Here is a 24,652-nt window from a genome sequence, read left to right on the forward strand (position 1 = left end):
AGGATGAAATGGTATACATGTATATGAAGCATGAGAAGCTCCTAGGAAATGCTTAAATTAAAAGATGGGAGAAAATAACAGGAAAGAAGAAGACACTTACTCTGGTGTTTGCATGTTTCTCTTTTCCCTAAAAATAAAACAAAAGTTATGAATTAAATAATAGCATTGATATTTGGAACATTAAATCTAAGTGCTGATGGAAATAGGGAATGATATGGAAATGCTGGCTTTTATTACAACAGGATTGTGATCCAAAAAAGCCATAAGAAAAGAGCCAGAAATTGGCTCCAAAGGGCTGTCCCAGCAGCCAAGCTATCCTCAAACAGAAGGTTCTTTTCAGCTGTGGGACCAGAAGTAACTGCCCTTCACAGAACACTTTAGCTAGGTTTGCATCTGTGAGCTTCTGCCTTCATACAAAAAGCTTGAACCATAACCTGGTCCATGTCCTTTAGGAGCATTTACCACAACTTTATGAGAAGGCATGAGTGAAGGCATAGAAAGAAATGAAAAAGAAGAATAACACAGATATAAACACGTGAATATGCAGGACAGATGATGGACTCAAAGGTCCCCAGAACATGGGCATGTAAAATGGAAGAGGACTATGCTTGTTTTCTTATGACTGTAATAAAAAATGGATTTGATATGTTGCTTGCTGCTTTTTCAGTAATGCTTTCTTTGGGTTTTATTGTCCTAAAATTCAGTTCACAATGTCAAGAATGTTTATTTTAATTATTAGAAAGACCTTTTTCCTACTTTTAATTCTAAATGAGACAAGTTAACTTTCTTTTTTTAAAAAAAAGAAGAATTCCTTGGTTTGTAATTTCTTAACGAATTAAGATTGCTAGCTTGAAATATAATGGTAGAAATTTCATTTTAGCCCACGTTTTAGAAAATATGAAGCACTGTTTTCATGAACTGAATTAAGTTGAACCTAAAAATCTTTTTGCGTGTGTAGAAATGTACAAGAATGCACAGTCACATATTAATGCTTCAAAGTACTCACACTCCTTCCCGCCGGCAGCACATAATATAAGCAAGTATTAGAAAAAGCACCAGGGCAACCGCAGAGGGAACTGCCAAAGTAATGAGGAAGTCTGAATAATAATCTCTGCTTTTCAGGTTCTCAGAAGGTGGCTTATATTCGCCACCATCTGGTAATATGCCTTCGCCACGGATCACTTCTTGATAAGTAGAAATGTGCTGTGTTTTATCAACCTGATACCAAAAGTACAAAAAGCATTTTAGACTTCTTTAGAAAAACATGCAAGCAATAACTTAACAAATATATACATTTGCTTATTACAAAATCTTAATTTCTCAACTTTAATAATGTTGATGCCACAATAAGACACTGTAATCTACCCAATTACTTTAATATACAGCATAAGGTCCAATAAAAATATTGTAAGAAATCAGTTTACTGAACCAGTTTTCTTATAAATACTTTTCATGAGGCTCAAAGATCATTTGTACAAGAAAATGAAATACTCTATAGAACTCATAGTTTGACCCAACAGTATAAAAAATAATTTTACTGGAGACAAAACTACAAATATGTTTGGAAGTGTTGCATGAAACATATACACGCAAGGCAGTTGTGGGTTCCGGATCCCATTGCAGCACAACATGCACATGCGTACTTACTGCCCGTGACGCTCCAGCTGCTCAGTGGAGCATCGCACAGGTGCTGTACACTCTGTATGCATAAGCCCCGACCGGCTGAAATACAGGTAAGGACGGCAGGCAGGCCTCCGGAATACCATACCGGAACGGTATCTGGTGCTTCCAGCAGGCATCGGTACACCCATAGCAAGGCGTACCGGTAGTATTCCACCACTGACACAAGGTATCAGAGCAGAGTTTTTTTCTGTTCTCTTTTCCTTGTGGCTCATATAGTAGAAGTGAACAAGATTTGGTTTCAATGTATTTAAAGTTATTCTATTTCTTACATTTATATCCTGGTTTTTTTAAAAATTTGGAAGCACTAGGCAACAAATAAAAAGCTCACTCCTCTTATTTTTCTACATGTCAACCCTATGAATTGAGGGGCTGACAAAGAATGACTGGCCCCGAGATGGACTTGCGTCTAGTGTCTCTAATGCCAACCCATCACCTTCATCTCTGCACCATGCTGATTACTCTGTTTAGATTTCTGGATTGCATAGCCTTATTAACCCTTATATTTAAGTTATAGTGTAGTTTGTTTTTAACTTAATGTACAAGTAAGGATATCATGACTTGTTGAATACATTATGATTTATAAATAATCTTAACATTATGTGTGATCACTCCCTATGTGTGTAATTTAAAAACATGCTAGTCAATTGTTAGAAACTCTACTGCAACAACAAAACTATCCCGGCTTACAAATACAATGGCTTTTGCTAAACATTGCCCACACTGCATGAAACAATTGCTCTTGATTGAGGGATAGAATCAAGCATTAGTACCATTTTATAATGCCTTGGGAAGACTATACTTGGACTATTGCATCAATTTTGGTCATCACAATATAAGATGCTGCTGAAACTCTAGAAAGAGGGCAAAGAGCAAGAAAGATGATTAGGGGACTGGAGGCTAATATATGAAGTATTGTTGCAGGAATTGGGTATGTCTAATTTAATGAAAAGAAGGACTAGGGGTGACATAATAGCAGCCTTCCAATATCAAAGGGGCTGCCACAAAAAAGAAGGCAATCTATTCTCCAAAGTGCCTGAAAGCAGTATAAGAAACAATTTTACAGAAACTGACCAAGGCCATCCTAGAAATAAAGAGTACCTGACAAGTATTCAGTGGAACTTGCCTTCTATCCAGGGGTGGGCATGCCCTATATGCGCACTTGATGCACGCTGTATGCACAGTACAGTAAAAATTGTTCTGCACATGTGCAGAAGCAAAAAACAAGATGACGGTACCTGGAGAAACAGTTGGGGGCATGGCAGGCCTAGATCGCTGCCGCTTCCAGCGACCCAAGCCACCAAACCACTACCAGTTCGGCTGAACCAGTCAGAACCGGTAGGAACCCACTACTGCAGCTTTTTAAGAACACGTTGGACAACTGCTTGTCTGAAATAGGGACTCCTGCTAGACAAGCGGGTTAGATTAGAAAACCTTCCAACTTTTATTCTGTTATTCTGATTCGGTTCCTCTACCTACAAATGGGTGCAAAGGAAGAATTCCTAGGCTTCCGTTCCCTATTATCTATTATCCTTAAGGATGCAAACACACTTTCTAAAAAGCTGAGCTTAGCCTTGCAAAATAAGGAGATTGTAAAAAAAGCTCTTGTAGACTCTCAGCACGATTTTATTGCGGTCCCATGTAGCTGATGAAAGAAAATGCTCCAGTAGCAACAGCAATAGCATTTAGACTTATATAGAGAGCTTTCCAGCCCTCTGTAAGTGGTTTACAGAGTCAGCAAATTGCCCCAACAATCTGGATCCTCATTTTACTGACCTTGGAAGGATGAAGGGCTAAGTCAACCTTGACTCAATAATGCTGACAAAAGCACACATCTTCTCGAGAAATATGTACAGTAGCATGTGTCAGGCCTGTAGTTATGTTCCTTTTAGGATCTTTGGCCTGCCACACTTTCTATTATTTCACTCTGCTGTTTCATTAGTGTAGTAGTTGGGAGGGAGGAATAGAAAAGAGTAGAATTGTGGAATATGTTGTTGTCATTCTTTTCTAGAAGACCAAGGTCATCTTTTGTCTCCGCACCTCTACACCCGACCGGAAGCAGCTGGGTGGAGATGCCAGCATGGCCGAAGAAGATTGGACCATGAGATGGATTTATGGGTGTGGGGATAAGATCATGAATTTTCATGAATCCCAGGAAGTGTTCAGAATTGGGATTCCACAGATCTGTTTTATTAAATTGGAATTTTAAGGATAGCTCTGCCTCGGACTCAGATTTAAGAGCCGAGGTGGCACAGTGGTTAAAATGCAGCACTGCAGTTCAGCAGTTTGGCTGTTCAAATCCCACCAGGCTCAAGGTTGACTCAGCCTTCCATCCTTCCGAGGTGGGTAAAATGAGGACCCAGATTGTTGTTGGGGGCAATATGCTGACTCTGTAAACCGCTTAGAGAGGGCTGAAAGCCCTATGAAGCGGTATATAAGCCTAACTATTAATTCTGCATATTTGGAACGCTGACAGCATGTTTGTCAATTTATCTGCTCAAATTGAATGTTTACCTCTCAAGGGTGGCTTTGCAGGGGTTTAGATATTATAATTTCTATAGATTCAAATAATTGGTTTACAAGCCATTAAAATCGCATGTGATGGCAGCACTGCTACAATTTAAAAAGTGTTAATTCCTTTTGATCAATGTGTATATTACCCAATCACAGATAAATATGAACAGGATATACAGGTAGTCCTCAACTAAGAATCATTCATTAGCGACCAAAATTACAATGGTGGTGAAAAAAGTGACTTATGGCTGGTCCTCACACTTATGACTGTTACAGCATCCCCATGGACCATATGATCAAAATTTGGGCACTTGGCAACTAGAATGTATTTACGAGAATTGCAGGGTCACAAGGTAATTTGATTATAATTTGTAACCTTTCCAGACAGTTTCTGACAAGCAAGTCAGTGAGCGAAGCCAGATTTACTTAATGACTACCTGATTTACTGGAAAAACTGCAGTGATTTGTTTATCATGGCAAAAAAGATCATAAAATTGTGCACAACTTATTTAACAACTATCTTGTTTAGCAAAAAAAAATTCTGTTCCCATTTAAAGACTATCTATAATAAAGCCTTAGATTAGACCAGATTAGACCAGATTCAAACTTTATCCAAAATTCTTGAACATAGCTGATTTTGGCTGATCTCCAAAACCTTATCAGTATTGAATCTGTTCAGTACTTGCAAAAAAGGCAACAAGGAAACTTACAAGGCTTTAAACAAATTAGGAAGAAGAAAAACTTCAGAAAGCAATGGGAAGCCTCTTCCATATTTTTGCTAAGAAAACCGAATGGCAATTAAGTTATTGGAATCAGCCTCAATTTGTGGATGTCTATATATATATATATAACTTTTAAAATATGTTGTACCAACAGTGTATCTTGTCTCTTCTTTGACCAATAGAAAAATACATTACAAATCCTGCTAAAAGTGCTACTAACGGTAATTTTCTGATTATAAAAAAGCAAAGGCTATTCTTTAAATAATAACTTATTTGTAAATAAGTGTAAGGACATAAAGAGCTGGTTTATGCCAACTCACACCGTTAGTCTAATTACTGTATTATCTATTCCATTCATCTCTATTTATGTTTTGATGATAACTGTCAGAATCCCTGTATAATAAGCTAAAAGAGGCTGGGTGATCCTGACAACAATATTGTATCTGTACTGGAGATGCTAGGAAGGAATTTTGAAAATTACTCTACATTCATGTGTCTATTTACAATTATTTTTCTCTGATTGCTTTCAAGGACTGTGCATCAAAGCCATTTATTATCCAAATTTAAAATCTGTTTCAGTTCTATTAGGGAAACTGGTTAAAGGCAAAGATGCAAATAATGAAACAGTATGCTAAACAATAGCCAGTTTGGTGTAGTGGTTAAGGCAGGTGTGTCTTGAGTATGACACCCCTGCCTTAACCACACCACCATACTGGCTATCATTTAGCATATTTTTTCATACTCAAGACCCACGAGCTGGATCCAGCCTGCGGTGCTTAGATCTGGCCCACCAGACTACCTTGGAAACAGCAAGGGACCAGCCCACAGTGCCTCTGCCAGAGAAAACAGAGCTTGAGGGGCGGGGGGGGACATGGCCAGCCCTCCCGAGCTCCATTTTCATTGGCAGAGAGTTGAAGGAAACTGTCACAGCCTAAAACGGAACTCAGGATCCCGCTTTTGCGGCAGAGCGCTTGGGCCTCCACAGGCGACCCCAACACAAGTGACATCAACTTAGCCACACCTATCTTCGCCCTGCCTCCCCCAATGTCAAACCAACCCCGATACGACCCTCAATAAAACTGAGTTTGACACCCCTGGGTTAAGGCATCAGGCTAAAAATCAGTGAATTCTAGTTCCTGCCTGGGATACAAGGCCACCTGGGTGACCTTTTTCTCAGCCTTGAAAGGAGGCAATGGAAATACTTATGAAAAATCTTTCCAAGCAGGGACTTGTTCAGGCAGTCTCTAAGAATCAGATATGACTGAAAAGAACATAAAAATGCCCAATACCCACAGAATTAACAAGAACAAATCACAGTTTAGTTTTCTTCAGTAAGTTAGATTTTCATCAGTCACAAAATGGCATCCTGGGGACAAGCACTACACATTTTCCAAGCAGGGACATTGCAGAGCATTAAGACTTTCTTGTATTTTTTTCTTTTGAAGATGCTTCGCTTCTCATTCAAGATGTGTCTTCACCTCTGAAAAGATAGTGGGGAATGGAAGGATTTATATTCCTTGCAGACAGATCATTTGCATCCTTTTAGAGGGTCCTTGAAGCACTTGGAGGTCTATCTGTCTCCTCAGGGTCACCTGAGTAGTACTCCTGGTTCCTGTAGTCTGCAATTTTTTCCCCTCTGGAAATCCATTCCAACTCCCACACCATTCAAGGGTGTTCATCCCAAATTGTATAACTAAAAGACTGTAGAGAGACAACCATGACTGGATGGCTGAGAATCTCTACAGACATTAAGACTGCAAGTGACAGAAATTATGCCCATCCCATGAAATTAACTACATAATAGTTTAAACCTTGAACAGCTATGTTCATTCAATAACCTCCATTCAATAACTCACCAAAGAAATTTTACACCAATCTATGTGAAACTGAGTACGGAACTTTTTATCACAAGTTATTATAGGTTCCATTTCTTGACTGCACCTCAGCTGATTTTGTGGGTTTTCTACTTCTCGTAAGCAGGAGGAGAATGTAACATCTGCACCAACCATAACATAGACACTGCAAAAAGAAGTGGAAACAGTTTTAGGATGGTCATTGACAATTTTTTTAATTAATCATTTGTTTTATTTCCTTTCTGTGAATGAAAACGGGTTCCAATTTTAGCAATTTACTACTGTTGTTTAATTCAAGTTATTTATACAAGATTAATAATAGGAGCATAAGAATGTAGTTTTATTAAATCCAAGCACATAAAATATGTAAACTAAATAATAACATGCTTTGCAAAATACTCTCTGGCAGCAAATATAGATTTTTCTAAAGATAGATAAATAAAAACATTGTTTAAAAATATATATTTTAAAGGTATTAAAGAAGAGATTGGACCACCATTTGTCTGAAATGGTATAGGGTTTCCTGCTTGAGAAGAGGCTTGGACTAGAAGACCTGTAATATCCTTTCCAATTCTGTTATTTTGTTATTCTGTTAATATTCTGCTAAAAACTCATTATTTAGGAGTCAAAGTAAGCCATGCTTGCAAAAATAAAAATATTAACTGATTTAAGTTTGAGGTTTGTTATTACTGTTCCATGTTAAGTTTCTATTTCTCAGCCTGTTTTCAACATCTTCAAATAATAGAGTAGCTTTCAAGTACTTGCACCAGAAAGTATCAATGTAGGATAGAAATGCCAGGAATACATCAAAACACTGTGAGTGAAATCCAACGGCATTTGCCTGTTTATTATTGATTTCTTTGGAAATCAAGTGTGAAAGCATATAATTTGCCCTTTTCTTTGCAGACATGATCTTAAAGATGAAAGGAAACAAGAGAATTATATTGCACATGCTGGATTTTTACCTACTAAATAAAAGCCTTTAGGAGATCAGTTCTAACTTTTGAAGTGCTCAAACATGCTCATGCAGATTGGGAAACTGGAAAAATACCTGGATTTTTCTATAATCTTCATGGTATATTTTGTTCTCTTTTATTAGTTCCTTCCTACTTAAAATATGGGTGCAATTTTATGTAGATAAAAGATTACTCCATTCTTGGGCCTAGTGGAATGCTAATTTTCTCCTACATCTGCTCTTCCACAAACATCTATAGATCTATTCTAGCCTCCTACTATGCCACCTCCCACCTTCCCATAGAATTTTTAACACGGAGGGGCAGAAACGGGCTTTAGAATCTCTCTAGTTAGATAAAAGAAACATGTTTTTGTTGTTTTATCCTACTGTAACTTCATATATGAATCTCAAGATAGATTTCATAGGGATTTCCTACCTCCACTAGGCCAATAAGATCCCATAGATTAGGCCTCCTCCGAATCCCATCAGCCGGTCAATGTCGACTGGCAACTACCCGGAGGAGAGCCTTCTCGGTGGCTGCTCCGACCCTTTGGAACGAACTCCCCGTGGAGATTCGTACCCTCACCACCCTCCAGACCTTCCGCGTAGCCCTTAAAACCTGGCTGTCCCGACAGGCCTGGGGTAAAGACTTCAACTCCACTCGAATAGTATGACTGTTGCGCTTTTTAACGATGTATTGTCTTCATGTTTGTAACTTGTTTGTCCTTCCCTCCCCTTGAATTGTGAGCCGCCCTGGGTCCCCTCAGGGAAAAGGGCGGCATACAAATAAAGTAATAAAGTAAATGAAGTAAAGTAAATTTCCTTACATCTCTGTGAGACAGATTGGGCTTTAAGAGAGTAGTTAAAGCTAACCAGCATATGTCCAAGGCGACAAATGGCCTGAATCTTTCTTTTTCTAGTCTTAGTCTAGCATCATAATCATAATATATTTCGTTCTACTGAAAGACCATCTCCTCCTTCTCAATTAGTGGTAGGGATTTTTGGCTGTCAAGAATCTGTCCTATCTATTTCAGCCAGTATGGCTTATGGTAAGAGATGCCAAAAGTTGGGGTTTAACAACAACAAAAGAGATCTAAGTGGACAATCACTTAATTCAAGCCAAAAAAAACCCAATAAAATCCTAAGCTGCATTAACAGAGGGATACAATCAAGATCACATGAAGTGTTTATGCCACTTTATAATGTCTTGGTAAGACCACACTTGTAATATTGCATCCAGTTTTGGACGCCATGATGTAAAAAAGATGTTGAGACTCATGAAAGAATACAGAGAAGAGCAACATAAATGATTAGGTGACTGGAAGTTAAAACATAAATAGAACAATTACTGGAATTGGATACCATATTTTTTGGACTATAAGACGCAGTGGAGTATAAGACGCATAATGATTTTGAGGAAGTAATTTTTTAAAAAAGGTTTTGCACTCTGCATGCCTCCATACCCTCTGCACATCTCATTTCTTGCACACACACAAAAAAGGGCATGGGGAGCTTTGGGAGGCTTGTAGAATGCAAGGGGGGACCAAAAACGAGCAAAAATGATCCTTTTTTTTTTGCAAAAACAGCCCATTTTTTGCCAAAAAAAAGGGGGGCATGCAGAGTTTTGGGTGGCTTATAGAGTGTTCCTGGGGGCTAAAGGGGCCAAAAACAAGCAAACGATGGTCTGTTTTTTGCAAACAAAAGAGCATGCAAAGCTTTGGGAAGCTTGTAAAGTGCTCCTGGGGGCTGGGGGAGCAAAAACAAGCAAAAATGGCCCATTTTTTGCTCATTTTTATCCTCCCCAGCCACCAGGAGCACTTTGCAAGCCTCCCAAACCATCTGCACATCCGTTTTTGCAAAGAGGGCGGGGTTTCGGTAGGCTAAAAATGCTGTATTAAATGTATAAGACGCACCTAGATTTTCACCTTTTTTGAATGAAAAAGGTGCGTCTTATACTCTGAAAAATACGGTATATATCTAGCTTAATGAAAAGAAGGACTAGGGGCTACATGACAACAGTATTCCAATATCTAAGGGATTGTCACAAAGAACAGAAGATCAACCTATTGTCCAAAACACTTGAAGGCAGGACAAGAAGCAACAAATGGAAACTAATCAAGGAGAAACCAACCTAGAACTAAGGAAAAAATTCTTGACAAAATAATTAATCAGTGGAACAATTTGCTTCCAGAAGTTGTGGATGCTTCAACAGTGAAAGTTTTTAAGAAGAGATTTGACAACCATTTGTCGGAAATGCTTTGAGGTTTCCTGACTGGGGAGGGGAATGGACTAATACAGAGGTCCCCAATCCCCAGGCTTCAGCCCACAACCAGGCCGCGGGCTGGTACACAAACATGCACATGCACTCATTTTGCAAGTGCACATCAGGTCACACTGGCAAGTCAAATCAAATCACATGTGCGCAGGCCTGCTTCTCAAGCTGTCCTCTTTGCCTGTCCCCACACCAGCTGGGCCACCAAGCCGCAAAGGTGTTGAGGATTGCTGAACTAGAAGACTTCCAAGGTCCCTTCCAACTCTGTTATTCTATTCTGTTACCTTCTGGAGGGGGTCCAGCTCTGTTTCTATTCAAAATTATTTTTTTTAAAATATGAATAAAAGATATGACCAATTGGTCCAACGACTAGATTCACACACACCCTATAATCTAGATATGCAAGGAAAAACATTGTAGAGATGTGTTTTACAAATTAATCGGGGGAAATATTTACAATGTGAGTGAAACTGCAAAAGAGCCTTGTATAACAATCTATCTAAATTGTTACATAACAACCAACCGAGGAATTTTTTATCAAAGTCCCATAAAAACCGTGCTTTAAAAGCAAATCCTTAACTGCAGCATTTAAACATAAGAGAGAAAGATTTTGAGAAATATGTTTTTACTATGCCTTGCTTCCTCTAGGCATTTTGACTGTCTCTACCTATCATATTAACACCTGTAGTACACACAAATTCCTATCAGTAGGACCCAAATGAAACAGGGATATTGATTACAAAGCCCAAAGACAGCAAGTCAGATATCCTCCACTCAGAGGTGGTATTCAGCCAGTTCTGACAGGTTCTGGAGAACTGGTAGCAGAAATTTTGAGTAGTTCGAAGAAGCAGCATATAGGCTGGATCCACCTCCGTTGCCTCCCAGTCTCTCAGCTGATCTTTTGTTGCCCTAAACAGCAGAATTGAGCTGGAAAGCAGGTTAGTGGGATGGAGAGTGTTATGTATTAGGAGACTTGCAAACGGGCCAGCAGCTGCTCTGCTGCGGCCTGATTGGCTAGGACGCAACAGAGGCTGTTGCTGGCCTTCCTTAACTGCTAATCTTCCCTGATTGGCTAAGGTACTGCATCAGCAGTTGCTGTGCAGTACCTGGCCCTGATTGGTTAATGTGATTGTTACAATTACTATAAATACTGGGCGTGTTTTGTGAAACCTTGAATCGTGGTTATCTTACTTCTGTAATAATAAAGACCATCTTACTGGCTATCCATGGCTCCTGCGTTTCCATCCACCCAATACATAAAACTGGCGACGAAGGTGGGATACGCGATTCCCGCAGGGCCTGGAACAGGGAAAAACAGCCAGTCGCAGCCACCTCTACCTCGCACAACTCCAGAGGCTACCCGAGCTACCTTCGCACAACTCCAGAGGCTACCTTCCAGCAGCAGCAGCAGCCGTAGCCACCGCCGTTGGAGCCTGCCAGCGTCTCCGCCAACTTGGCATCGCTCAGACGCGGCCTCCGTCTGCCCGAGGGGGTGTCCCGCGCTCACCTCGGACGGAGCGCCGCTGATGCGCAAGGACGAGCAATGGACCGCGAGGCTCAACCGCGGAGAAGAGCCCGTGAAGGACCTGCCGGACCCCAAGGCCAGCATGCGCCCAGCTACAGCAGTATCCAGCCAATGAGAAGCTTCAATTTGCGGAAGCCAACCTCGGCCGGAACTGCCTGGGCCCGAAGTCGTTGGGTTTTCCGTGCACCTCACGGATCCAGCCAGCTGTCCCGATAGCACAAACTGCTTCGCGATCTGGCCACTCAGCCTGCCTGTGAAGCTTGCCTACCAAGGAGCAACCCTAACTTTCCGCTCAGAAGCCGCCTGCTGCTTCCCGTTCAAGCCAATCCTTCCTGCCGCGAAGAGCTCAACGCCTTGCCTCCGCAGCCTGCCTGCAAATCCTCGCTGCCTTCCGAAGAGCTGCCTCTACCTGCCGCCGAAGTCTTGCTGTTCCCGACGCCGCGAGCAGCCCGAGAAACCAGGCCACCGTCTGCCTGCCTTCTGCCTCCACTGCCTGCCTCCAATGCGAGGAGCCACTGCCTTCCTGCGAATCCTGCCAGCTTTTTCCTCCCGCCGGACCTCCTCGCTGCCCTGCCGCTGCCCTGCCGGCTCTCATCCGCCTCCGCCTCCCGAGCCGGCCGCTCTCTATGTTCCTCAACCCAGCCGCCCAGGGAGAGCCTCTGCCTGTTTGCCAGGGCCGCCATCCCTTCTGAAGCCTTGCCACCAGCGTGTCTCTACTCCTCCCAAAATTTCAAAGTTCGTGTGCCTCTGCTCCCGCTCACAGACTTCCGAACAAAAGCGAAGCCCGAGGAGCCACAGGACGCCCGAAGCCGCCACCAGGAACAAGCCCAGCGCCTGGCTCCTCACTCAAACCTCTCCAACCTCAACTCACTAGCTCCGTTCTCAATCGCTTCAAATTGCTGTGCTGACTCTGATCGCCAATACACATGCCTCCCCATCTCATCCGCCTCCAAGGCGCTGCCTCCGTTTCCAAACCTCCTAGAAAAGCTGCTAATCTCTTCAACCTGCCTGCATGCCGATCGAGCAAAAGCCAATCCACAAAGCCGCTCGGTCCACCTAGCCTCCGGCATCTAAGAAGCCACCCCCCCCACCCCCGTGGACAGAAACTGTTCAAAAGACCTCACCAACAGTTTTTTTTTCTTTGGACTCCTCCATGTGGCTTACAGCCCAGGATCGGAGGGTTTTCAATGGGGTTTTGTGGGCATGCGTAGAAAAAGGGGGAAAGGGGAATGAGAAATTTGCTAAAATGGGGTAATGTGAATTAAAAGTAAAAATAGAGTATGCAGAGGGAATGTAGAATGCATTAACTGGGGGAAAGGAGAAGTGAATGAATTTAACTGTGCTTGAAATGTGAATTAACTGGGGGAAAGGGAGAAGTGAATGAATTTAACTGTGCTTGAAATGTGAATTAACTGGGGGAAAGGAGAAGTTAAATGTTACACACACACACGCAAATGTAACACACAGACAAACTGATTAAAATGAGTTAATGTTCTTACAATGTTCTGGAACGTTCAAAGCTCCTTGTTATGATCCTATGTGTTCCCCCCCCCCCCCCATCAAACAGTCACCACCTCTCCAAATCCATCTACAACGAAGAGGCCTGGTCCGAGATCGTCTGCGCATGCTCTTTAGCCAAGCTTGCGCAGATCTGGGGGGGAAGGGGTGTTATGTATTAGGAGACTTGCAAACGGGCCAGCAGCTGCTCTGCTGCGGCCTGATTGGCTAGGACGCAACAGAGGCTGTTGCTGGCCTTCCTTAACTGCTAATCTTCCCTGATTGGCTAAGGTACTGCATCAGCAGTTGCTGTGCAGTACCTGGCCCTGATTGATTAATGTGATTGTTACAATTACTATAAATACTGGGCGTGTTTTGTGAAACCTTGAATCGTGGTTATCTTACTTCTGTAATAATAAAGACCATCTTACTGGCTATCCATGGCTCCTGCGTTTCCATCCACTCAATACATAAAAGAGAGGGAATGGGGATTTTGCAGTATCCTTCCCCTGCTACACCCATAAAGACATGCCACACCCACAAAGACATACCAACAGAACCGATAATAAAAAAATTTGAATCCCAACACTGCCTCCACTCCAGTATTTAGTTTCAAATAATTAACAAGAAAATCTGAATGATTTGTGGAAGTGGCAATTAAATGAAGAGGATTACCGTATTTTTCAGACTATAAGACGCACCGGTATATAAGAAGCACCAAGATTTCAAATTAAGTAAGAAAAGTAAGTAAGAAAAAAAAAGTTTTGGTCCTCTCCGGCCCCAGGAGCACTCTGCAAGCTTCAGCAGGGCTGGCGTAAGACAAAAGCACCCCATTCTTTATCAAAGCGGAGACATTTTTCCCTTCCCACAGCCCTGCTGAAGCCTGCAGAGTGCTTCTGGGAGGTGGGGGAAGGCAAAAACAGCCTGTTTTTCAACCGTTTGTTTATCAAAATGGGCATTTTTTCCTTCCCCCAGTCCTGCTGAAGCCTGCAGAGGGCTTCTGGGGGTGGGGGAAAGGTAAAAATGCTCATTTTTGCAAGAAAATGGCCCTTTTTTGTCCATTTTCCACAAAATTGGGATGTGGGGCAGGGCTTTGGGTGGCCAAAAATGGCTGTATTGGTGTATAAGATGTACCAACATTTCTATGTCCGAAAAATACAGTAAGTAAAATTAAATTGAATTTAAAAATCTGTTTTTTTAGCAAACACAAGTAATTTTGGAATTAATCTAAAAAAAAAAAAAAGAAGACAAAGAAAATTAATGCATAGATGGTAAGTAAAAGAACCTAAAAAAGGATCAAAAAGTATTCAGCTCTTTTCACAAGAGAACACAATTAGGGAAGGAAATTCTCCAAAAAGAATTTAAGCAACAAAATGTGACTGTGGGGACATTTATCTGTTTCTCTCTTCACACTTCATGTTCCTGCTGTCTATCTACAGGGCTGCAAGTGGGAGACTGACTGGAAGGGTGATTACAATTTAAGGATCGAGATTAACATTCATTATAAATAGGAGATTCTAATAATCTATAACAGTGTTTCTGAATGTCAGCCATCTTAAGATGACTAGACTTCAACTCCCAGAACTTCACCAGTCATGGTTCAACTCCACAGATCTAAACAGTGCCTAAGGTTGAGAGACACTGATTTACACAATGAATAATAAATTAAATAATGGACAATTTAAGGACAAGGCAGAACTACTGATCTCTGAAGTTATTTCTCTTCCTAGCCTTCCCTATTAAGAAGTTGCAAAAATAAATTATATTAAAGGTACAGGTACAAGTTTCTCTTGCACATACGTGCTAGTTGTCCCTGGCTAGTTGACTCTGTTTCAAAACCGAAAAGCAAGCACTGTCCGAAGATGTCTCCCTGGTCATTTGGCCGGCATGACTAAACACCGGTGACGGAACACTGTTACCTTCCCATCAAAGATGGTCCCTATTTTTCTACTTGCATTTTTATATGCTAGGTTGGCAGAAGCTGGGGCAAGTAACGGGAGCTCACTCTGTTACACGGCACTAGAGATTTGAACTGCCAAACTGCCAACCTTTCGATCGACAAGCTCAGCATCTTAGCCATTGAGCCACCGCATCCACTCTCAGTAAGCAGATAGCTTTTTTTTTAACACAACGAACTATGGATTGGAGGCAGAACTCTGCATAGGAATTCAAACTGGGGAGAATTAGTAATATTTGTCTTGACATAGATGGTTAAAAACCGCTTGAAGTGGTCATTCTAGGCATCATGTCAAGGCAAAAACATCATCTAATCAAAACTAAAATCATCAGTTCTTTCCTTCCTTCATCCTCAAGTTTGAAAGAATAATTCCTTCTAGCAGAGAGATGGATTAGACTCACAAAACAAGAATTAATTATTCATTTGTCCAGATGTCACCAGTTTTTTACTGTTTTTTTAAAAAAAAATAGATACTAAACTACTTAATAAATAATTGCTATTGCAGAAATATAACTTCTTACCCTTCTTTCATGTCATTAATAGGAAGGGGCACTCTGCCTCCCCTATCAAGAGCTGATGTGATGTTTATAGCATTCAGGCGCTCAGGCTGCCATACGTTTTTCACCGCTCCAAGGAAGTCTCCAAGAACCTCACTGGCCAACATTTCCTCTACATTCATGTTTTTAATGAAGAATTCTGCTTGATATGGTAAAAGAAGATCTAATTGCAAAAAAAAAAAAGTAAATGTGTCTTAGACCCTTTTCAAATTTACTAAAAGAGACGGACTAGTAAATCATAAATTCAGCCCAAAATTTGTGTTGTTAAGCAACACATTTAAGTGAGTTTTGACCTATTCTACGATCTTTCTTGTCACAGTTATTAAGTGAATCACTGCAGGCAAAGATAACCCATTGCCTTTGCCTGTCAGAAAGTTGCAAAATATGAACCTGGGGCACTGCAATCATCATAAATATGAATCAGTTGCCAAGCATCCAAATTTTGATCATGACCATGGGGATGCTGCAATGGTCATAAATGTGGAAAAATGTCATATGTCACTTTTCCCAATAGCATTGTAATTTCAAATGATCACTAAATGAATTTAAGGATATATGTATAGCAGTACTATGTTTTTAATCTGCATGAATAAATGTAAACATGCCTAAGAAAGGCCCAGTCTTTTAAGTGTGATTATAAGGACCCAGAATGCTACATCCCACTGATTGATTATCTGTGCTGGCACCTTTCGTGCACTGCTTTTGCTCCAAAACTGAAAGATCACTACATCATTCTCATTTAATAATAGGTCATGACTTGTACAATTTAGATGTAACCAACCAGAGCACATTCAACTTTGAAAGGAATCAGTCACTCTCTCTTAACCCAACCTACCACATGGGGTTGTGGTTGTGGGAAAAATAAGAGGAAGAAAGAGTATTAGACATGTTCACCACCTTGAGTTATTTATAAAAATAATGAAGGAGGGATATAAATGCATAAAAATTCTGTGCAAATATAAACTGATACCATCAATGATAATATTTCAGAGCTATGATTATCACATTTTTTGGAGTATAAGATGCACCTTTTTTCCCTCAAAAAAGAGGTTGAAAATCTGGGTGAGTCTTATACACTGAATGCAACAGTTTTGCCTCCTGAAACTCCACTCCTTTCACCAAAATGGTCCTGCATAGCTTTTAGAAGGCTTTCAGAGAGCTCCTGGAGGCTAGGGAAGGCAGAAATGAACGAAAAACGGCCAATATCCCCCCCTCTAGCCCCCAGCAGCACTCTATAAGCTTCCTAAAGGCTATCCGTGCCCTTTTTTTGACAAAAAAATGGGCCCATTTTCACAAAAAATGGGCAATTTTTTGCTTGTTTTTACCCATCCACCCCCACCTTCCAGGAGCACTTTGCAAGCCTCCTAAGGGCTATTCATGCCCTTTTCATGAAAAGTGGGCCGTTTTGGGGAGGTTTGTAGAGTGCAAAAAAAAATTTTTTTTTTAATTTCCTCTTCAAAACCTTGCTGAGTCTTATACTCCGGTGCATCTTATACTCCAAAAAATACGGTATATGATTTGACAACATACAGTTTCCAATACCCTTTTCCCATTACTTTTGCCTTAAATTATTTTAGTAAAACTTAAATGATTTATATTATTTATCAACTGAATCTTCCAAAATGCTGAGATAAGTCTTGAGGACATACCTTCTGCTGACATTATATTAATAATTAAATTATGTCTTGCTGTCTCAAAGGTACGTCTGTTATAAGCAGTGATCTAATAATGGGGGAAAAAATAAAATGGTAACTAATTATTAAATGTTTTAAAGGATAATATGGTAAACAATAATAATGGTTATCTTAAATTTGTTGCAAATAAGTGTTTTTGTTTAATCTTCTTTTACTGAAAAACAGAAAATCACAGAACAAGTTATATCAGGGGTAATCTACTTTCCTTTCAGTTATAATGTGACTAACGAAATTTTGAGAACTATGGGGCATTCCAGTACTGATGGATGTTTCTGTCAACATACATTTTTTTAAAATAAACATTCTGTAAAGTAAACATCTCAATGATAGTTGCTTGCCCATGTTTTCTATAGTTGGTGACCCATAGAGCACACCAACATTACATGGTATTCTTTGGATATAATGCAACCAGCCAGGTCTCTCAAGGTAACCCATTAAAAAGGAAAAAGTTCCCCTCACACATACGTGCTAGTCGTTCCCGACTCTAGGGGGCAGTGCTCATCTCCGTTTCAAAGCCAAAGAGCCATCACAAGTCTGAAAATGTTCTCTGTGGTCATGTGCCACCAAAGGTGCACGGAACACTGTTACCTTCCCACCAATGCTGTTCCCTATTTTTTTACTTGCATTTTCTACATGCTTTCGAATCGCTAGGTTGGCAGAATCTGGGAGCTCATTCCATTATGCGGCACTAGGGATTCGAACCACCGAACTGCCAACCTTTCTGATCGACAAGTTCAGCGTCTTAGCCACTGAGCTACCGTGTCCCTGTGCATGCATTTTTTCAAAAAATAAACATTCTGCAAAGTTAAGTACCTCAATGATAGTTGGCTTGCCCATGTTTTCTATAGTTGGTGACCCGTACAGCACACCATCACTATACGGTGTTCTTTGGATGTAACGCAACCAGCCAGGTCTATCAGGGTAACCCATTAGGTTCGTATTAAATGTTATGGGATCATTGTTTATCTCACCTGGATAAACAGAGACAGTCATGTTAAGATACGGTTTCATCATCTATAGACCATGTTTTTATGCTCGTTCCAATAGTAAATTCGTACTATTTAGAGATCCTTAATAATTTAGGTCCTATTTTCATTATGGTAATAAACCCCCCAAAAGTATAGCTATAGTTCTTTACAGTTTTGGCCAATAGTTATGAACTATTTGAAAATGAAAAATGGAATATGCGGCAACCGCCACTGACTCCTATATTAGACCTAACCTTAAGCTTAAATGACGTTGTTTCATTAACTATGAAGGCTTTGCTGTATCCATCTATATACAAACAAGTATTAAATATGTTAAGAATGTTTGTTTACTATAATAGTATAATAGATTTGATTTCATGGAAATAAGATTAATAACATGTATCACAATAGATATTTTTTATAAAATGTAAATTGGAAAAGAGGTAATAACCAAGAAAAATTGCAGGTTTTTTAACGTTATGTACATTCGTGATCCTTACAAGTTAGTCTAAAGGCAAACAGATTCATGATTCTGAATGTGTCAGTTGTAAATCTAATCAGAAAAAGAGAGATGACATTTTCACATCAAATTAACTGTGACATTTTTACTGGGACTGTAGCACAATAAATATTTTTACACTTCCCTTTCTCGGTCATACAGAGCCAATAGCTTTTGAGCTAACATTTTTGTAGAGAAAGTAATGTTTATGTGATCTTGATTAAGATAAGTTAAAGTGGAAGCTAGGTAACAGTTTTATATGCCTTTATAATTGCAAACATTTCTTACCAAGCTTTGCATAAGGAGGAAACTCTCCCTTAAAATATTCTCTCTCCAAAACATGAACAAAGAGAACTCCAGCAGAAGGATAAACATTTCGATCAGAATGCACTTTAGAGAGAATTGTGTACACTGGAAAGCAGGAGAATAGAAGAGGACACAACATGAGAAAAAAGATCCATGGAAAATAGTGATCACATATACTTATTAAAACAAACTGAAAAATATGACATGAAATACAAACTGCAAAATATTTCTCTGCCTTTTTTAGATATTTTCACAGCTCTTCTTAAGGTATGTGGCCCTGATACTAAACAATTTAGAATTTCAATCTTAATTATATAAAACCCAAGAAGCAATTTACAAGTCACTTTGTATATAGCAAAACATGTCATTCAAAGCAGCTACATTTTTTGACCAGTTTGATAAAAAGAAGAAAAGTATTTCGTGGTATTGTATTTCTCAATTCATGTAGTTATTATGAAATGACTCTTATTGCAATCAATTTTATTTCCAAATATGCTTGTTACAACAGTCTTAGTATGTTAAAAGTAAATAACACAGAGAAGCAGAACAAAAGGAGGGCTCTGTTTGAAAGAACTTTCAGAATGCCTGTAATTTATGGCTGAATGCATTGTTTCCTTACTCCTGACAACCCTCTTGTTAAAAATATTTTATTATCAACCTTTCAGGAAGTATATGTAACTGATAATAAATGCAACTTGCATTCCTTGATGAGTTCCAGTTCATTAAGATCATCTCTCAATTTGAGAGGAAATAGCTGGGGGGGCGGGCACAATTCTGATCACTATCCCTTAAAGGGGCACACATCCCACTGTTTTTAAGCCTGCATTATAATCAATATGAATAATAAGTGTTAAGTGCACTAAATCTATGGTTATACTTTATTAAAACTCTGTAATATTACATATATGAACATACATGTATGAGAACTTTAGGTGCAGGTTTTATATTGCTTTTATTTATTCTCTTTAGTTTTATTTTTCTTGGTTTTTAAAAAAATCTAAATAACATAATTTATTTATTTATATATATGGAAAATTAAAATTAATATGTGTATGTATATATATGTGTGTGTGTGTGTGTATAGATAGATAGATAGATAGATAGATAGATAGATAGATAGATAGATAGATAGATAGAGTGAGAGAGAGATAGAGAGAGATAGAGTGATAGAGACATAGAGAGAGAGAGAGAGAGAGAGAGAGAGAGATGTTCCATAGCTGACTATCTCAGGTTCTTGAGAAGCACTTGGTGGGTAGAGAAAAATGCCAAAGCCAGTCTGACTATCTGGCTCACTGTGTGAAGAATACAATAATAATCTATATAAAATTAAAAAATAAATGCAGTTTTATTTTAAAAAATCTGTGAAGAAGTTCTTGACAACAAAAATTGTAATGGAAACATATTCTTTAAATTTCTCTCTAGTTGAACTCTTGTAGCGTTTACTTATCAATGTGATTAATCTAAAACTTTGTATTCATGGGAGAACAAAGAAGAATCAATTAAAACCAGTCATGTATAAGGTAGTAAAGATTTCAGTTAAGTATCTCTCAGTAATTCAACATAAATGATGTTGAAATATTAAATTAAATTCTGATTTTTACCCACATCATGACTATTGTCTCAACTGCATCAGCATTTCACAAACGTCTTTTATCATTTGTTCACTTCTATTATATTAAGACTGAATATATTTTTTAGAACTGCTACTTCATAAAAGAGGACAAAATTTTAGTTGGCTTCTAAAAGTTCAACAACGAAAGCTACTGACAAGTGGTAGTAAAAAGTTAAGTACAATTAGGTCATTATATTCAACAAACCTGGAAGATAATATATACTTTCTATTCACTGTGTTCTAAGATATATGTAGATGAAGTTTCCCTGTTACCCTTTCAGTGAATCAAGGAAAATGTAATATCTAAAATAATTGAAATACATAATTCATTAGATGCAATATTTATGACTTTTCTGAGGTGTGAAATAAGTTGTTATTTAATCTTTCATACACATAACAAAACTACTTTCAATTTTGATTTCACTGAGAATGAACAATAATTCTAATTACTTAAGTCATCCTGACAACTTATCATAGGATACCCAGCCATCTTTGGTAAAGCTAAACTTATTTTAAATGCAAAACTTTTCAATTAATCAGCCAATACAAGCATTCTTCAACTTACAACCATAATTGAGCCCAAAATTTTGTCCTAACCCATGCCAGTCATTAAACAAGTTATCTCAGGACTATGCCTGATTTAACATTGGTCTTAAAGCAAATGCTGTGGTCATTAAGTGAATGCTATGGTCATTAAGGGAAACTGTGGTCATTAAGCAAACCCATTGTCTGCAACGGGCTTTTGCTTCCAGAAACCAAAAACCAAAATTCTGATTTTGATTTTAAAAAACCCATAAATGGTAGCCACAATGCAGGATGTAGCAAACAGCTATAAAAGCAGGCCAGTTTCTATGAACCCAAACTTCAATCATGTGACCATGGAAGGGGTGGGATCACAATTTTTGGGCTATCACAAATTTAAATGGTCACTAAACAACTTATTGTAAGTCAAGGGGATCTGTAATGCCCTGTGTGAGCTGGGCATTACATATGAATATTTAGGTATATAATCCATACCCATTGGAAGCAACCTTGATGTTTTGATATGTTGCTTGGGGTAAAAGCAAATCTTAGTTTGTTCACTCTGTCCCAAGCCAAAGACTATAGATAAGAAACATACAAGTCATAACAGAAATCTGAAATGATAACTTGTAAGAAGATTTACAAATAGGGCATTCGATGTACAGAATGAAATTACCTAACAGTAAGCCCTAGAAGTGAACACTGAAGGTTGGCTATCCCACACTACACAAAATCCACATCTTCCATGTGAGACTTAGGTATGCAAAAATACTTTAATTAGTGATTTCTTCTTGACAAGTATATGCTCTGGAATATCATCAGTTGGCTGATGGGAACAATAGTATCCTGTGAAAATTGAGATCTAGAGAAGCTATATGCAAGCACATAAGATCATGCTTCAGGGTCAACTAATTGCATCCCACTGTGCAATGTATCCTACAATATATATTCTTGCTTTATTACAGAGTTCTTCTTACAACCCTGTAATCCCTGCTTCCAGGTGGGGTCAGGGCAACTGAATAGAGCTGAGCATTTACTGGCCAGAAGCCCTCCCTGACACCTATATGGAGTTCGCAGCAGATATTTTCTCTTTGCGCCCTGATAGAGAAATATCTCTCCCTGCCTAGAAACGAACTCTCAACCTTCCGAGTGGTAGGCAAATGTCTTCAACTCTAGGCCACCGCACCATTCTTATTCCAGAGACTATTATTCAAGAGAGATTTTAACTCTTGCTTCCGTTGGGTTACTCCACAAATGCCAATAAAACTAACCATTAGGCATTTTTCTATTCATCTGAAAAACAGATGGAAAATTAGTTCTCATCTGATATAAATGCAAAAACTCCCAGTTTTTGAGGCATTTAATTAAATATTCTGCATTATCAGATTTTTGTCATGTTTTCTAATCCAGATGTTCCTCTACAGTGTTTTCACATTAGCAAGTTATGTTTCTAATCAAAGCAAACATTTCATTAGCATATTTAGTCCACTAGTTCGAACAGTATTACTATTTAAATAATGTGGTGACCATATTGTGTGGTACTCTGAGCCTATTAGGAAGAAATTAAGAGTAGTCCAGATTTGCTATTCATTAATCTTTGTTAGTTTAGATTGACTATGCAATGCTTCAGATATTATTCTTAAAAAGTGCAAAAGAACAATTAGGGGTTTCCACACCTCCAAAATAATCTGCCAAATTAATCCCAAACTAGCTATTGTAAGTTCTTATTTAATCAAAGGAGTCCTATCTCAAGTGTTATAAATGTTCTTTCATCTCTGGTAATGGCAGCAAATACATGGTGTGTGTTTGTGTGTGTTTGTGTGTGTGTGTATTCCATTTCCAATTTTGTCATGAAGCTCTTGCTGCATAGTCTGTTTTCCCACTGCAGTATAGGAAATGTTGCCTTGTCATAGGAAGTTGACTTATTTTATTTTATAAGTCACACTAGTACTGTATTTAATTCAATAATTGAACCAATATGTAATTATTCTACAGAAACATTTCTTTCCCAAAACATACTTTAATATTCTAGAATTTAATCTAGCTATTCTCAGAACTAATGCACAAATTGTTTAGTTCCCCTCCAGTCTTATTCTTCTATTTTTTTTAATGTAAGATAGCTAACTATTACAAAAAATTAAAATCAAAGCCTAAAATGGTAGGAACATTTAAAATATCCCCTAAAATGAACTAAGTCAAGATATATAAATGGGAATAACATGAATAAGAAGCATTATAAACAAATTATCTCACTCACCAGTTTACTAATGTGGTTAAGGAAATGCCAGTACGGAAGAATGCACAATATTTTTACACGGAGCCATTATTTGAAAGAGGAAAACCACAAAAAGTTTAACTGAAAAATTTAGTAGCAAACAAAAAAATTAGAATGAGGAAAACAACATTTAGAAGATTAGATGTTTATATATTTGTTGCTTATCTGCACATACTGTCAGTAAAACACAACAGAAGTGATTTATTACACAAAAATTGCAGAAAGTAGAAAAGTCCCATTTAAATGCCTAAACTCACCATTTCTCTCAGCAGCCTTAATGCTATTACTAATATATTTGATGATGTACTTTGTCTTCCCTTTAATCATTCCATGTACGCCAGCGGGAGGGTGTAAGAAAAAAGCTTTCCAAAGTAAAACAAATGCAAGATAAATAAATTAATACTGGATCAACTGTTTCTCTGTGGTCAAAGGCCAAAAGTCAAAACATTTCCTGTAGCAGATTCTTATCTTTGCTTGTTAAAAGACAAACAAGAGAGATTTCTTAGTTCATACATAATGCTAAACAAGCCATTCATGGAATTGCTTCAATTGATTAAGCTGCTACCACTTAAAGGATGAGGCAAATGGAAGTTATTGACAATGTATACTGGTATATTGCTAACTTTATTGTAGTTAAGCAAGAATTCCTAACAATACAGCATAGTATAATGTTCAGGTATAATGTTTCAGTTCTGTACATGGTAAGGAATAAGAGGGAAATTCATACGTGAGGGATCCTTGGTGTTCTCTGAGCTTGCTTGTTTTCTTGTAGATGTTTCATTGTCCAAACTAGTAGTGATGATGTTACCTAGTTTGGGTAATGAAATATTTGCAAGAAAATAAGCACGCTCAGAGATCACCAAGGATCCTCATATCAACCCTGAGATACAAATAGACTCCTTTGTTAATACATTCACAGGTGCTGATATTCTTTTTTAAAGAGTGTTACTAAATCTGTTTTAAGATATTAATGGCTATTGAATATTTTTGTAAAGAACATAAATATAAAGATTATATAACAGTTTAACAGCTTCCCAACATTAAAAAGCACCCTAAGAACAGCTTAAGGGAGTTTGAGCTATTACCGTTACTCTAACATTAATATGATTCCTCAAAATTCACATATATTTCTTAAACACTAGTTTCACCCATAACACTTTGTCTTCTTAAAACGTTGGCTTTAAACATGTTTTTGATGTTTTGAATAAATTACACAACAGCATTCAGAGTAAAACCACTTTAAA

General features: G+C 38.6%; 1 protein-coding gene across 3 annotated transcripts in view; it reads right to left on the reverse strand.

The window, feature by feature from the left end:
* Window positions 1–24,652, reverse strand: part of SGCE (sarcoglycan epsilon) — a 49,244-nt gene that overhangs the window by 13,057 nt on the left and 11,535 nt on the right. For 2 of the 3 annotated variants that reach the window (XM_032234743.1, XM_032234740.1), the window contains exons 2-8: window positions 18,982–19,104; window positions 18,040–18,197; window positions 17,182–17,254; window positions 15,497–15,695; window positions 6,773–6,935; window positions 1,007–1,218; window positions 101–127 (exon numbers count right to left, since the gene is read on the reverse strand). In XM_032234743.1, coding sequence (XP_032090634.1) covers window positions 101–127; window positions 1,007–1,218; window positions 6,773–6,935; window positions 15,497–15,695; window positions 17,182–17,254; window positions 18,040–18,197; window positions 18,982–19,104 — 955 coding nt within the window. Of the gene's footprint in view, window positions 1–100; window positions 128–1,006; window positions 1,219–6,772; window positions 6,936–15,496; window positions 15,696–17,181; window positions 17,255–18,039; window positions 18,198–18,981; window positions 19,105–23,665; window positions 23,799–24,652 lie in introns of those variants that run through there. The other variant, XM_032234741.1, reaches the window with a different exon arrangement.

The sequence above is a fragment of the Thamnophis elegans genome, chromosome Z (genome assembly GCF_009769535.1).
Source record: "Thamnophis elegans isolate rThaEle1 chromosome Z, rThaEle1.pri, whole genome shotgun sequence".
Classification (NCBI taxonomy): domain Eukaryota; kingdom Metazoa; phylum Chordata; class Lepidosauria; order Squamata; family Colubridae; genus Thamnophis; species Thamnophis elegans.